Source organism: Danio rerio, chromosome 24, assembly GCF_052040795.2.
Source record: "Danio rerio strain M-AB ecotype USA chromosome 24, GRCz13ab, whole genome shotgun sequence".
NCBI classification, from domain to species: domain Eukaryota; kingdom Metazoa; phylum Chordata; class Actinopteri; order Cypriniformes; family Danionidae; genus Danio; species Danio rerio.
This window is the reverse complement of record NC_141044.1, coordinates 41,415,436-41,431,710: the sequence shown is the minus strand read 5'-3', so window position 1 is coordinate 41,431,710 and position 16,275 is coordinate 41,415,436. Positions and strand designations below refer to the sequence as shown.

The 16,275-nt window shown below is 35.4% G+C and overlaps 1 protein-coding gene and 1 long non-coding RNA gene across 18 annotated transcripts; one reads left to right on the top strand and one right to left on the bottom strand.

The window, feature by feature from the left end:
• The first annotated feature begins 1,594 nt into the window (after window positions 1-1,594).
• LOC137489272 (uncharacterized) lies at window positions 1,595-12,303 on the top strand. 16 transcript variants are annotated; one of them, XR_015525365.1, is made up of 7 exons: window positions 1,595-1,821; window positions 5,204-5,251; window positions 5,603-5,666; window positions 5,782-5,879; window positions 10,503-10,713; window positions 10,795-10,896; window positions 11,689-12,303. It is a non-coding gene; the product is annotated as an uncharacterized LOC137489272 (long non-coding RNA). The 16 variants fall into 16 exon arrangements; XR_015525367.1 differs by having other exon boundaries at window positions 10,445-10,713; XR_015525358.1 differs by having other exon boundaries at window positions 10,318-10,713.
• zgc:154125 lies at window positions 3,490-14,782 on the bottom strand. 2 transcript variants are annotated; one of them, XM_087308896.1, is made up of 8 exons: window positions 14,601-14,782; window positions 13,814-13,871; window positions 12,040-12,084; window positions 10,631-10,849; window positions 10,266-10,553; window positions 5,576-5,854; window positions 4,626-4,865; window positions 3,490-4,064 (listed from the first exon to the last, which is right to left on the bottom strand). In XM_087308896.1, exons 2-8 carry the CDS (start codon window positions 13,836-13,838, stop codon window positions 3,880-3,882), a joined length of 1,281 nt encoding a protein of 426 aa, XP_087165022.1. In that variant the 5' UTR covers window positions 13,839-13,871; window positions 14,601-14,782; the 3' UTR covers window positions 3,490-3,879.
• Window positions 14,783-16,275: the final 1,493 nt, after the last annotated feature.

Sequence of the window (16,275 nt, the reverse complement as noted above, 5' to 3'; positions counted from 1 at the left end):
AATGATTATATATAGACAAAGTTAACCTGCAATTATATAGCATATAAGTGATGTCTATGTGTATTGTGTTGTCGTCGATGGTAAGCATCATCTCTTCATTCAGTATAAATAAAACATTGTACAGTAGCAAACTAACAGGAATTCAGGAAGCTGTTTATAGGCTAATCAGAATTTCTGCTAGTCCATTTAAAGAGATCTGTCAATCAATAAGTGATGGTCAATTTAACTCCGCAAACAAATACCCAAAACAAAGCATGAAACCATATTTTACAGCAGTGAGATTATGCTAAATGCATACAGTAATTAATCAGACTCTCAAAATTACAAAATATAATACACAAGAGAGAATAGCAGTGTATGGCAGACAAAACTCAAATAACCAGCCTTTTTAACTAGTAAATCAACACTGCAGTGTCCTCCTCTGGTGAACTGATGCATTGCTTTTTTATTTAAAGTTTTTAAAAATGCTTTATAAAACAACGATAATGACCTCTTAAATGTGACAACTAATAATGTCAAGGAGGAGACAGTTTAACAGAGACTTATTTTGTAAACTTAATCCAAGTGAAGAAAACCCCCTATTTAAAAAAAAAACTAGCTCTTAATGCCTACCCTTTTCTTTTCTTAGCTGTTATCCTAATTCAGTTCACCAACAAATGGGGATGTCTCAGAATAACTGCTGTGCAAACACACTCTAGTTAAGCTCATCTGAATTACACAAAACACTATGCAGAACAGTATTCTTGTGCAATCAACTAAAATGAATGACTAACCAGACAAATCAGCAATGACTTGTGGTGAACGGAGTGAGTTTGATCAAATACCCCAATTTTCCATGAATGAAGAAAGATAGAAATAGACAGTTGCTTTTTATTAAATGTTTATTATTGTATTTAGCCTTCAACTACAAAACTGTGGACAATCTAATATACATCCACAATTTAACAAGCACAAAATGCGTTATCATAGTGAGTATAAAATGCTTCATAAAAACAAAATACTTACAATAAAATACATGACACAGATTTAAGATTGCATACACGATTGTGCAAATAATGATACAAATGCTGAGAAATATTACGTTTCTAATATTAAACAAACCAAATTAGTAAAAAGCTTGGTTTAAATGGATATATTTAGCTCATGTGCAGTTTTCTGCTATCCAGGCGCAAACTTTCAGATTTCGGTCTAATTCTGTCTCGTTATACGCAGAACGGATGAATTATTACATGAAGAAAGAAAATGTGTCTGAATTGTGACCGTGTTTGTGAATATACAAATACAGTCTGTGTAGTAGGCTAGTTTGCTGTGTATTTATATGTATTTAAAATATAGACTTTTTATTTTATAATGTTTATATTTATGTAATGTACTTAATTGAATTGTATTACCAAAAAGATGTTTTTGTTCTAACTAGATGTAGACTGAGTTATGATAGAAGAAATAAAATAACTCATTTACTACAGGAAAGAAAAATATTCTATGATAAAATAATGTTTTTATGTTTTCTTTCAGGTGTAAATTAACTGGAATCAGATCTGAATGTGAGATTTTGATAAAAATGATGTTTAAGCCTCGATCACCAGCACCTCTTATTCAAATGAACACTCGACCTTCCTCCAAAAATACACACTTTCTTATGAACTCTGCTGTCCTCTGTGTATTTTTCATCAGATTTAACACAAACGAATACAAAATATGTAACAGAGCTTTCGCGAAGCTTCTCGCTAGTTCAGTGTCATGACGTTTACTTCAAGCGGGAACTTTTTAACGGACGTTTGGCAGATGATGACCTGAAGCGGAGGTTTGTACCATCAGCGGGTAAGAATAGCCTATATTAGTTTTTAAACTTTAATATAAATTTATTTTCTGTCACATACTAGCCTAATTATTTCGTATGGGAACACACTGAAAAAAACTGATGTGCAGTGAACCATTTCCGTCGTCTTTAGTTTGTGTTTGGGTTCTCAAGAAAGAGTCCCGGTTGTTGGTGTTTTGTCCCTGAACCGAGATTAACCGTGAAATATGAGATTTTTACAGCACGTTAAAATTACAGGCATGTTTACCATTGCTAGTGAAGTAGTTGATGATTTTCACCAGCTAATGGTGCTGCGAGCTGATACTTCAAAGACCAATATGGCATTATCACTGGTCCATGAACAGTTTCTGCTTGCTGCCAAACAATTTCAAAGCTGTAACAACAATTGGCGATTCAGTCATACCACATTTTAACACAGCTGTCATAAAAACATATTAATATGTGGACCCTTTAATATTCTCAGAAGCTGTGGGAATTGAAAATATAAAAGAGGAAATACATTAAGGACCATTGTTATTGTTTACATCCCCCAAAATGGTCTATAGTAACATTATGAAGAACTAAATCTGCATGAGATTGGATGTCCTGCTATTATCATTAATTAATATATATAATTAATAATAGAAAAAAAATGTTTCTACTGTATTTTTTAAATGACTAGATTTAATTGCTCAGTGCAGGACAAATGACAAATTTTAATAAACCTGCCTTTAAAAATATGTATAGTCAGATAAATGGACAGATAAAAACAGTAGAAGGAATTGTTTTTGGAAAAATCCTTTGTCTTGTTCAATATATCTTATACATAGATGGCTTGAGGACAAGCAAACAAGAATGAGAGAATAAAAAAAATAATTGAGAGAAGTGACCGTATATTAACCTTCACTGGCTGTATAGCAATAGTATAGGCAAGGATTTATAAAGATCATCTTATAATATATAATAATTTGCCCAAAATTTATAGCAAGTTAAAACCTCAAGTGGCACAAAAGAAGAAATTTTGAAGAAAGTGAAAAAACTGATGTGCAGTGAACCATTTCCGTCGTCTTTAGTTTTTGTTTGGGTTCTCAAGAAAGAGTCCCGGTTGTTGGTGTTTTGTCCCTGAACCGAGATTAACCGTGAAATATGATAGTTTTACAGCACGTTAAAATTACAGGCATGTTTACCATTGCTAGTGAAGTAGTTGATGATTTTCACCAGCTAATGGTGCTGCGAGCTGATACTTAATAAAGACCAATATGGCATTATCACTGGTCCATGAACAGTTCCTGCTTGCTGCCAAACAATTTCAAAGCTGTAACAACAATTGGCGATTCAGTCATACCACATTTTAACACAGCTGTCATAAAAACATATTAATATGTGTACCCTTTTATATTCTCAGAAGCTGTGGGAATTGAAAATATAAAAGAGGAAATACATTAAGGACCATTGTTATTGTTTATATGCCCCAAAATGGTCTATATTAACATTATGAAGAACTAAATCTGCATGAGATTGGATGTCCAGCTATTAGCAGTAATTAATATATATATATATATATATATATATATATATATATATATATATATATATATATATATATATATATATATATATATATATAATTAATAAAATAAAAAAATAATGTTTCTACTGTATTTTTTAAATGACTAGATTTAATTGCTCAGTGCAGGACAAATGACAAATTTTAATAAACCTGCCTTTAAAAATATGTATAGTCAGATAAATGGACAGATAAAAACAGTAGAAGGAATTGTTTTTGGAAAAATCCTTTGTCTTGTTCAATATATCTTATACATAGATGGCTTGAGGACAAGCAAACAAGAATGAGAGAATAAAAAAAAAATTGAGAGAAGTGGCCGTATATTAACCTTCACTGGCTGTATAGCAATAGTATAGGCAAGGATTTATAAAGATCATCTTATAATATATAATAATTTGCCCAAAATTTATAGCAAGTTAAAACCTCAAGTGGCACAAAAGAAGAAATTTTGAAGAAAGTGTGTGGTACACCGCCTCCTCCTGTGCCTTCTTCAGTCTTGTCTTTGCCCGTGCTCTCACCCAGAGTGTAACAAAACTGCAGTATCTCCACCTGTTGTTTTGTCTTTATCTTTGATTGCTTGAATGCTGCTTTCCCCTTGTCTTCTTCGCTTCACCGCAACCAGCACTATGATCAACAACACAAGCACCAACAGAAGTACCGCCAGGACGACAGGCCACAGATTTTCTGACTCAGATCGTGCTGTGAAAATGACAGACAGAATGCATGTTTGTGGTAAAAGTTAAAATGGGAAGTTGTGTGGTTGTACAGGCCTGTACTGAGAACTGAAAGTGACTTTTGTGCATTGCTTGTACAATCAACATCAATTTGCCCAGTAGACAGAAGTGTATTTATATCAGTGGAAGGCATATGGGTAGCAGACATGTTGAGAAACAATTCTGCGTTGAACACCACAGAAAATAAAGTAACAAACATTGTGTTAAAGAGACAGTTCACACAAAAATCTTTAGAACAAATGAAGGGAAAGTAAATCATGAAAGTTTTCATTTTTGAGTGAGCTATCCTTTTGACGACAGGGATATAAATTTGTTAATCTAATATTTTTGAATGGCATTATTTGAAACAAACACTAAACTAATTTTGGTTCGTTACCAGGGCAGTAATATTGAATTTTTTAGATAGACTTTTAAAAATAGAAGTGCCAAAAACACACTAAAAAGTAAAAAATTAGAAGATGATTCAAACAGTGAACTAAAATTACATGGCATATGAAGTATGGACCATTTATATATGTATTATTACCTCTGTGGCTGTAAAGCTGGCTGAAACGGGAGAAACCTTTTCCACAGTTCATCCGGCAGCAGTAGAGTCCGTTTTCTCTTGCATAAATATTTTTCCCGTATTCAGACAGTCTGCTGCGGCTATACCTGTCGTTAAATGGTGTGTAATACCAGTAGTAGGACTTGCAGACATCAGAACAATTAGGACATGAACACTCTAGGGTATGCCCAGATGCTGACATTTTTGCAGCAGGAGGTCCTTCTGCACCAGACACAAAAACAACACCCAAACACTCTCAGATTTATCATGCAAACTGAACGAGCATTTCAGAAATTGATTATTTTCATTGCAGTTAAAATCATGTTTTTGTGGAAGTTTATAGTTTCTGTTGAGCAGTCTCTTTATATAGGATACATTTATATAGCATATACACTGAAGATTCAAATTAGTGAACAATTTCCTGCATTTTGAGTTCACTACTTAATCCTATTGAGTCCTAGCTATTGATGTTAATCAGGCAACTGGTGAGAAATTCCACTATTATCTGAAAAGCTATTTAACTCTTAGCCTAACTTTTCCTGTTTTTCTGACTTTGCAAGCTGTGAGCTGTTTAAGAGAAAGTGAGCAGTGTGAGAGACTAGCATCAGGTACACTTTAGGTAATCTTTCTTTGTGCTTCAGTCGTTGCTGTTCTTCAATTTTGCTCTTTGTGTTTTTCTCCAAATTAAGGGATTTTGTCTTTGTATTGCTTTGTTAAACAAAAAGTTCAGCAAAATGGATATAGCCATTGTTAAGATTGCTTTAATGTGGAAAATATATTTATTTAATATTTATATTTATTTTATTATTCAATAAATTTTATATTTATCTGGTTTTGATCTCCACTGTATAAATTTCAATGTAGAAAGCTATATTAAGTGTACAGTATAGTGTTAGGTGTTGTGTTTGTGTTGTTTTGTAATTTTTTTTTACCTATAACTTTGATCTCCTGGGCATCAGAATCTTCCTCCTTCTCTGCAGCGGTTGCACTGATGTAGCTGTGCCTGTAGGTGGCGTGGCAGTGGTACGTGCCGGAAGCTTCTGGTGTTGCAGTGATATTATATGTATCTGCAGTGATGTCTGGGATTTCTATTTGATTCTTATAGAAAGTTGCCTTTTCCACTTTCTCTGCACCCCAGGCCACACACCTGAGAGCCACAGAATCACCCAGCAGTGCTGGAGCAGCTGGAGGCTCCAACATCACCAGTTTATCTGAAACACACAGAAGAATATACAGGTCAGATAACACACATCCAGCATTTACTGCACTTACAGAATACTTTAAGGTCACCTGCTTATTAACCTAATATCAAATCAGACAATCGTGTGGCTGTAACTTATTACATTTGTGCATGTAGGTCAAAAATGTATGAAAGTAATTGAATGTGTGACTCTGGACCACAAAATGCACAGGTAATGTTGAACCATATATTTGACTGTAGTCAAAATCTCATGTTATGTCAAAATCATTAGAATATTGATTTGAATATTAGAATATTGAGAGTAATTATATCAAATTTCATATTTTTAATAGTACTGTGTATTACTAAGAGCTTAATTTTGACAATTTAATAGGGATTTTCTCAGTATTAACCTTAGAATGCAGAATTTCAAACAGTTTTATATTGATCAAATATCGTCCTATCCAAGAGGAAAGCTAATTTATTTTAATTTCAATTGATGTTTATCAATGTCAATTTAAAGAAAATAACACTTATGTCTTTGTGGTCCAGCATAACAAATGTGAGGGTGCAGGACTGTCTGCAGAGGCTGTGGATTAAAGATAATAATGTTGTAAAAAAAATTTTCATAAGAAAACCTTTATATGACATCAGTGTATAATCAGCAGATAAAGGTATTACAGTCTAAGAAGGGAAGTATTAGTAGTATTAGAATTTTTTTATTTTTTTTTGGGTACAGTTAGTGTGATATTCAGAGAGGCAATTGCAGATTAGGAAGTGAAGTGGAGACTAAATAGTTGAGTTTTCAGTCGTTTCTTGAAAATAGCGAGTGACTCTGCTGTTCTGATGCAGTTAGGGAGTTCATTCCACCAACTGGGCAGATTGAGCGTGAGCGTTCGCGAAAGTGATTTCTTCCCTCTTTGGGATGGAACCACGAGGCGACGTTCATTCACAGAACGCAAGTTTCTGGAGGGCACATAGATCTGCAGAAGTGAGAGCAGATAAGAAGGAGCAAGGCCAGAAGTCACTTTGTAGGCAAATATCAGAGCTTTGAATTTGATGCGAGCAGCAACTGGCAGCCAGTGCAAACTGATGAGCAGCGGAGTGACATGTGCTCTTTTAGGTTCATTGAAGACCACTCGTGCTGCTGCGTTCTGGAGCAGCTGAAGAGGTTTGATAGAGTTAGCTGGAAGCCCAGCTAATAGAGAGTTGCAGTAATCCAGTTTGGAGAGAACAAGAGCTTTAACAAGGAGTTGAGCTGCATGTTCAGATAAGAAGGGTCGGATCTTTCTGATGTTATAGAGTGCGAATCTGCACGATCGAGCAGTTCTAGAAATGTGGTCAGAGAAGTTTAGTTGGTTTAGTTGGTATTAGTTGGTTTAGTTGGTATTAATTTTATGTTCACTTTTTTATGTGATGGCAGCCATTGAGTTGCATCATATAAATCACCACAGTTTAAACTTAAAATCTTCTGACGCAAAACAAAAGTCACCTACACTTACCTTATATCTGCTAATTAGTTTCAGTATTTTGTTATTCACCAGTTTTTTTACTATTGTGAATTGCATAATGGGATGTTGATCTCTGCTCTGCCGGCTTTTGATGGTGAAAATCCAACTCTACCGTTAAACAAAGTGAGTTTTCTTAACATTGCAGCAGTTTGAAATAATATAATGTATACAATATAATAATATATAGAGAAATAAGTGTGTAAAATATCAGAAAATGCACTGGCAGTTTATTTTGAGTTTTTTGTAGGGTAATATACAACACCAAGCCAGACAATATAGCACTTTAAACTGATAAAAACGTTCATGAAAGTCACTTTTTCACACTTTTTAAGGTTTAAAGTTGTAGGAAGAAAGATCAAGATCCCACAATGCAATTCAAAAATAAAAATAGAGAGAAAAAAAAAAACATGAATCACAAAATACATAAAACTGCTCATTTATGGATTTTGTTTTTCAGTGTAGGTTGGGTTACTCTATACAAAAGGTAGATTTGTTATGCAATCAAGAGTCCTCATTTATGACAGTGCCACATAAAAACAACAAATGGGCACCATAAAAGTGTAAGACATAAAACATTAGATGCACAAAACACAAGTCTTCAAGTGGATAAAAAGAAAAGATAAAACAAAAAGAAAAGTCTTCTGTAAGATAAATGAACAACCAAAATAGCCAAAAAAATCTATAAATACTCCAAATGATATATAAAATAAAACTACAAGACACAGAAACACCTCTGCTTTAGTCTATACGTTAATTAACTGTAATGACGGTTGGGCCGATAGACAATGCCATCGTCCTTCACTGATGGCCAATAGACAACACGATGCTGAGCCGGCATCGGCCATCCTCCGCCCCACCCCCGTCGCAAACCCGCTCGCATTAAAGAGTTTACACTAATACGTCTTAGTGTTAAAATGCCAATTTAAAACCAAAATGATCCACATCCACACTGTTTTACCTAGCATTTCTGAACATCCCTCCGATTGCTGAAAACACACATCACGTGACCACACACAGACACAGCCCCCCACACACACAGCCACACACTGTCATGCCCTCCTCTGAGCTCCAGGCAGAGAGCAGTGCATGTCGGACAGTTTATGAAGGATGTACCGCTGGATCGCGTCTCACTATAGTTGTTAAACGTGATATTCAGACATCCCTAGTCTCCCGGAAGTTCCAGGAGTCTCTATGCATTTGTGGGACTTATAATGCCCGCAAACGAGTGAAATCGCACGACTTTCTCCCGGTCCTCAAATAAGTCACGCACCCTTGTCACCCCCGAATCCCTCCGGAAGTCTCTATGCATTTGCGGGACTCATAATTCCTGCAAACGAGTGATAATCTCCTGGAAATTGCACGTCTCCCTCCCGGTCCTCTAATAAGTCATGCACCCTTCTCACCCTCGAATGCCTCCTCACCCCCGAATCTCTCCTCACCCCCGGATCCCTCCGAAAGTCTCTGCATTTGCGGGACTCATAATGCCTGCAAACGAGTGACAATCTCCCGGACATTGCACGTCTCCCTCCCGGTCCTCAAATAAGTCACGCACCCTTCTCACCCCCGGATCCCTCCTCGCTCTTCAGACAACCCACCTCCCGCTTTTCACATGATGACGATGCCATCGTCCATCGCGATGTTTCACATTAGACATCGTACGATGACATCGCCCAACCCTAACTCTTACAGGGCTTGCACACTGAATGTGCCACACCGTGCCACCATGTGCCCTGCATTTAGGAATTGTAAACATAGATTTCTATCAGGGTACGCACACCAATGCTGCAAGTCAGTGGCTGTCCACAGCGTCCAGCTATGACTCAGGACACTGTTCAAATTTCTGCTGCACTACAGCAGTGGTTCTCAAAGTGGGGGTCGGGACCCCCCGAGGGTTCGCGGGACAATGAAGGGGGGGTCCCCTGGTGATTTCCAAAAATCTATTTATTTTTATTAAACCATAATAATTACCATTTTAATCCATAACCTACTAAAAAAATTGTCGTTTACAGTAACTATATACTACTGTATATAGTTACTATAGTAGCTTATAGTTACTAGTTCTATTGGATTGCGACCCCTCAGGTAATTACATTATATTAAAGACTCAGCAATAGCGTCAGATGCAGCAAATTGATTTTATAATACCAGGTTAAACTTTCTGGCACATTTACAGCACTGACATACATTAAAAAAAATATAACAAAGAATAGACTCGGGTTTATTGGTGTGTGTGCGCCCCATTGCATGCAAGGTTTCTGTATTTATAACCACCTCAGAGGATATTGGGGATCGCAAGTTACTGGCATTGTTATTTTGGGGGTCGCGAGCTGAAAAGTTTGGGAACCCCTGCACTACAGAGCGTCATCTGTATAGTTTATATTCAATAACATGCAAATTTAAGCGTTACTTTGAACTGAGAAAGTGAGATATAAAGTTGTGTTTATGCAACAAGTTTATTTTTCAGTAAAGTGTAACATCACTTGTAAAACATGGTTAAGAAGGGCATGTTAAACTCAAGGAAATGACTATAGATGGCAACGTGGTCAGAAAGAGAACACAGAAAGACAGCAGTCTATGTAGAGAAGTGAACTGCAAATGCAACAGACACAAATTTCTAAATATTGTAATGCTTTCGTCTGTGAATATGTTTTACCCGGTATCATGATAAACTAAACATCTTTTAGATATTTTTTCCTACACTGGATCACAATTTTTAGATTTTGACAATATGTCAGAAAATTTCCAATTTTAATGAAGTTTCAAAGGTTTAGTGTAGTCTTTTGGGCCTTATAAGAGCTCACAGTATATCCACAGAAGGATGTGTTACATGGTTAAAACGACATGACTGAGTAAACGATTGGCTAGGCTATTCTAATATCTATTCACAGGTTATTTATTTTAAATAGAGAAGGAAAGAAGCTAAAAGGTCACCTGTAATCTTCAGTGTCACCGCATTGCTTCGATGTGTTGCGTTTTTATTCAGGCACCAGAAAGTGGCTCTTTCTGCATCTTTGAGTTCTGCAAAGATAACAGCCCTCTTCAACTTCTTATTAACATCAATTCTATCTAATTTGAATTCCCTCTTGCCACGAAACGCAAAACACTTCCAGTTGTGGAGTTCTTCAGCATCGTCCACCTGCAGCACCAGGTTTCTTCCTTCTCCTTTAGATATCACAGAGCCTCCTACAGATGGGGAGAGCTGAGCAAGAGCCTCCAGCACTGAGAGACACAGAGATCATGAGAAACAGCAGGAGGAACAGACCATTGTGGATTTACATTTAGGATGGTGTTCATACCCAGTACAGTGAGGGGGACCGGATCACTCTTCTCTCCGTTCTGCTCACATTCATATTGCCCATTGTTGTGTGGTGTCACTGTGGTAAGAAGCATTACATCATTCTGATGGGGTTGTTCTATTCCGTTAATAACCCATTTTGTTGGGTTGCTTCCTCCTTTACAGATGAGAGTGACGTCGTCTCCAACATACACCTGTGGGAATCTCGGCCGGAGAGACACTAAGAGAGGAAAAACACACATGAGAGAGAAACGTCTCGAACAGGAGGTTGGCTGATTTCATAATTCTGAAACTATTTAATTAAAAAGTTAGAATTTTCATTCTTTAAGAATAAAAAAATAACTTAAATATATTTAGCTGGAAGAACAGCTTGAGATGTTTGATTGTATATTTATTTAGTTTATGTATTTAATGCTTTTTTCTGCTTTAAATAAACACAAATATTTAATATATTATTATTTTTTATTTTTAAATTTGTGAATTGATGTCCTTTCTCAGACTTAACAAATATGTTCTTTAGAAGAACCGATTCCAGTTTATTTGTTTTATATTGCATGAGTAAATGTCTAAATTATCAAGTTGACAAGTTAAGCCATATATATTGTCAGTGACTGAAAGGCATTATAAATATCAAGTTTTAGTATGCAAAACAAACACTGCAGTGTCCATAGATAATTTTTTGAGCCGTGTTTAGGTTTTTCCAGAGATAACGTTAGTCCTGTTTTGAATCTGCCACTATGCTGATGCACAGATGTTTGTAGTCCCGCCCCTTTGTAAAAGAGGGCTGGAAGCACAATCTCATTTGAAGAGAAAGTGACAGCCACCATCCTGAAAGGGGCAGTTTCAAAGAAATATTATGTGTGGCATATTTTGAGCTGAAACACACACACACACACACACACACACACACACACACACACACACACACACACACACACACACACACACACTCTAGGGACAACAGAGGTTTGTTTATCTTGTAAAAAGAGGCATAATAGGTCCTTTTTAATGTTTATCAGAAGAATTGATGGTGTCTGGTGCTTGTTAATTGTTCTGCAGGAGTCTCCCTTGTTTGTTCTCAATCTCCTATGTCTGCTCGGACCTTCACAAAAAACTACCACATGATCTTCCTTGGACCAAGAGGAAGCTCCTTATGAATGAGGAACTTCCTACACACAGATATTATATACAAACGGTCTGCAGATCTGTGCTGGGTTTTGCCAATGATGTGCATATAATAGTTTAGTTTTGACATTAAATGTTTTGAACTGATCATCTTCAGAAACTGAACTTCACTGCATGCCCTGTGTCGATGGTTTGGTCATATGCGCATTCTGAAGATGAAGCGTGCGAACAGAACTCCTTACAATTCATCATTCAATGTATGAAATGAAACGTGGGTTCATTTACCTACTGGTTTCTGTCCATTGTCTTCCTTTATGAGCACCAAAAACACTGAAACAAAAAAGATGAATCAGGATGAAGAATTGGTGTCTTTATTTTAAAAAGCTTTGAACTGAGACGGCCACACCCAGGCAGTTCTGGGAGAAAATCACATTTGGCTGTGTATGCATTTACTTATTCATGTATTTATTTAAAACTTGCTCAAATTAACTGTAAGAACATCTTAAAATCACATTAAATATATGAAATAAATAAATTCAAAAACTAAAACATGCTGTTTAATATTTATTTATTGTTATTTCATGTTTTTTCTGATTTCTTGAATATTTCTGCTGATGCTGTGCATCATAAATGTAAAAAAACAACAACAAAAAATATTGGGTACCAGTTGTTGTAACCCAAATTGTTGGGTTAAAAAATGTGGTAACATTTTACAATAAGGTTGTGTTAGTTAATGTTAGTTAGCATTAGCATATTTGCATTTACTAATATGAGCAAACAATGGACAATACATTTATTACAGTACTTGTTCATGTAAGTAACATTAATTAATAGGGATGTAACGGTATCAGAATTTCACGGTACGGTAATACCTCGGTATGAATGTCACGGTACAGTATTTATTGCTTTGAAACAGGAACTTCAATTCAAAAAAATATTAAACCATGTAAAAAAATTAAGTTTCAATTTAGTATTGTTGAAAACTCATCACATTCACGCGACATACCCTCCGTCCCTGCTTTACAGTATGCGCGTGACAACACAGCTGATAAGAACTCGCGCGACAACACCGCTATTCAGTACGCGCGTGACAACACAGCTGATAAGAACTCGCGCAACAACACCGCTATTCAGTACGCGCGCGGCGACAACACCCGCTTTAGGGTTTTCCAGCTCTTTTTGATCCCCGCTTCTAGCAGCACACTCCATTTCCGCATTACTGGATCTGTAGCGACAACAGACCGCAAGGGATTATGGCCAAGCCTGGGCTGATAAGAATTGTAGTTTCCGGTATCTCCCGTTCGCTTCATTCGCCTGAGCAAATTTTCTCAGAAGAACTGTAGTTTTACCGAGTCATGCGACTACGGTAATATCGAAAAAAATTTATATTGCGGTATGACGGTATTTACAATACCGTTACATGCCTATTAATTAATGAAAATACAGTTGTTCACTGTTAGTCCATGTTAACTCACAGTGCATTAACTAATGTTAACAAGCAGGAATTTGGATGTTTAATAATGCAGTAGTAAATGTAATGTAAAAGTACATTAACTTATGAAAGCTTAAAGTGTAAAGTTTGACAAAATTTTTTGAAAACATTAACCCAATGTTGAATTTAATCCAGCATTGGATTACAACAACACAACATTCCGTAGAGTGCACAGCAGCTATTTCAAAGTTTGTGTATATTTTTCAAAGTACTTTTGTTATATATATATATATATATATATATATATATATATATATATATATATATATATATATATATATATATATATATATATATATTTGTATGTTGGTATAATGCAAATCTATGAAACAAAATGTTCACACTAATCAGAAATCTGAAACAAACTTCATGTCTCTGTTACGGTTTAAATAAAATGCAGTGTTTTCTGGAAGCTATTCAACACACACCAGTGTATTAACCAGATAAACTTCTGTTTATGCAAATAGGTTGGTTAAACTCCAAAACGGTAAAATACTAAAATAAATGTAAAAACATTTCATCACACAGAATCAGACCGCCAGATGATGCTAAACTATTGTGTTTTACCTGACAGTGTCAGCAGAGACTTCATGTTCGTCGGCGGATTTTGAGACGTGTTGTCTGTCTGTCAGAAAGAGAAAAAGGAAGTGAGTTTGTCAGTGTTTGGTTTGATCGTGTTTATTCTGACAGGGTTATTTTTTTCTCTCATGGCAATTTGAGCAGCATCTCTCTCTCTATTTGGTCATACTGAGTCAGCAGGCTGCGTTTAACAGCTCACTTCAGCTGCATATTTGTTTTTCAATCTACAAAATGTGGGAATTTGTAGTCATGCTAGTTAGTGATCAAGAATGACTGGCAGCATGAAAAGAGCATAACAGATTTAACTTCGGGCTTGACTGTATGACAGCGTGTCTGTGTGTGTGATTTATTGTAGGCTAGTAATAAAAATAAGTGTAAAGAATTTGTTTATTTTTGCAATAAAGTCATCATGGGCTCTTTAAAGTATACGTTAAATAAATCAAAACTAACCAGTGAGCGCAGCGCTCGAGCTAAAGCTGATAGCATATGGGCTAAAGCTACCTGACATGTCATAATGCAAATGAGCTAACGAAATCATCATATGTGGTATCTGTCTGAAGATAGTTTTGATGAATGTCTGTGTAAACGTTGAGTAAATGTGCATATGAAGCGTGTATATTTGTGATTTAATGTGAAAAGTGGTAAGTTTTACTAATTAATGTTTCGCCTTATTTTACAAGGCTGTGCTTTTGTGTGAGTTTAAGATTTATCTGTGCTGAATTCTCGATCACGAGGTGAAGTTTATGCATGGCGAGTCACCACGGAACCGATTCACCTGCGAGACTGTCCTTTTTGCTTGAAAAAGCGAGATCACGACCTTCCTGTTTTTCTTTCTTTTCCTTACAGCTTCAACGGGAAGCACTAACTGCGGAAGCACAACCTCCTAAAAGAATCAACAGTTTTGTTTTTTTGGTTAACTGACTCTTGAACTGAAACTTTTGATATTGAACTTTTGATAGTGAAACGATTCATTTGAACAGCGCAATGATTCATTTGTACAGCGTAGCGACTCATTTGAACAATGTAACGACTCAATAGAACAGATTTGAATTGAAAGTGTAATTTAATTGACTTATTTATTATTGATTTATTTCTTTATTTTCCTTTATTGATTACATTTAAAACTGCTAATCATTTTTATCACAATTTATTTTATACAAGGGGTCATACAGCATTATATTTTATTCAAGATATTGGTTTTATTTTCATACAAGTGTTCGAAACTTCCAAAATTGTCTTGATTTCAACTTTGTCTAAACTGTACATATTGAGTGTCTGTGAAATTAAAACATACAAAATAATTATCTTTTCATTAACATAGTTTACAACTTAACCTACATACACATTTAACAAAAAAAAATACAAACAAAACATTTTCTTAATCATGTCATTTAAACTATACAATTGAAAAAGTCTCTGCTCTTCTGGGTAAAATGCTATAGTGTGGGGTATAAATTAGTTCAAGCTTGATGGCATGTAAATGATTTTACTATGATATTTCACACCAGAACAGTCACGGGGTAAATTTTACCCATTGCTGATTTTCAAATGTATATAACAAATTTTCAATAAAAGATTCAAGCCTCCTAGACATTGAATTTTACCAAAATTGTCTCATTTACAATTTTCTGATTTTAGGCTATTAATTGTTTGGATAAACCAGATCAAAAACGGGGCATTTATAGATATAAGTTCCATCATGGGTCGAATACCAGCTATAAAATGCCTGTAATTAATGTATGTGCTGCTTATGTTTTAACCTTCACCCACTGAAATTGTGGTTGTAATAAAGTGACATTGAGTAAAAGAAGGTGATTTTTGGATGCCGAAGAAGTGTTAGAAGATGATTGATGGAGAGTCATAGTGGGGAAATAAGTGATGTGTTCTGGGTCACCTCTGCATCTGATGGCTCAATCTTTTTGATTTAGTGGCTAATTCGTAGGATATTGTTTAATCTCATTCTTATATTTTAATACGATTTTCTCATCCTTTGATTATGATTGAGTTGTGGGATGGGGTTTGATATTTGGTATTCAGTTTAACAGGACGATTTTTTTTCAACACATCTTTAAACAGTTTTAATATCTTATCTAATAACTGATTTCTTTAATCTTTGCCATGATGACAGCAAATAATATTTGACTAGATCTTTTTAAAGATACTTGTATTCAGCTTAAAGTGACATTTAAAGGCCTAATTAGGCAAATAAGGGTAATTAGGCAAGTCATTGTATAACTGTGGTTTGTTCTGTAGACAATCCAAAACAAATATTGCTTAACAGGGCTTTCTTCAGAAAACAATTTTAGGAAATATTGTGAAAAGTCCCTTGCTCTGTTAATCCTCATTTGGAAATTAATAATAAAAAAGAGCTAATAATTCCATATATCTCTTCAGCATGGCTCATTTTAGAAAATTCTCAGTATATTCACTTTTGAAAGGGACAGTTTATA

What these genes read in the sequence shown, in the direction of transcription:
- zgc:154125 (XM_087308896.1), bottom strand. Translation starts at nt 13,838, where the DNA reads ATGAAGTCTCTGCTGACACTGTCAG. An exon ending in CAATGGACAGAAACCAGTAG is followed by an intron (nt 10,850 to 12,039) that starts GTAAATGAACCC and finishes TTCCTCTCTTAG; the next exon opens with TGTCTCTCCGGCCGAGATTC. An exon ending in GGTGACACTGAAGATTACAG is followed by an intron (nt 5,855 to 10,265) that starts GTGACCTTTTAG and finishes TGTGTGTTTCAG; the next exon opens with ATAAACTGGTGATGTTGGAG.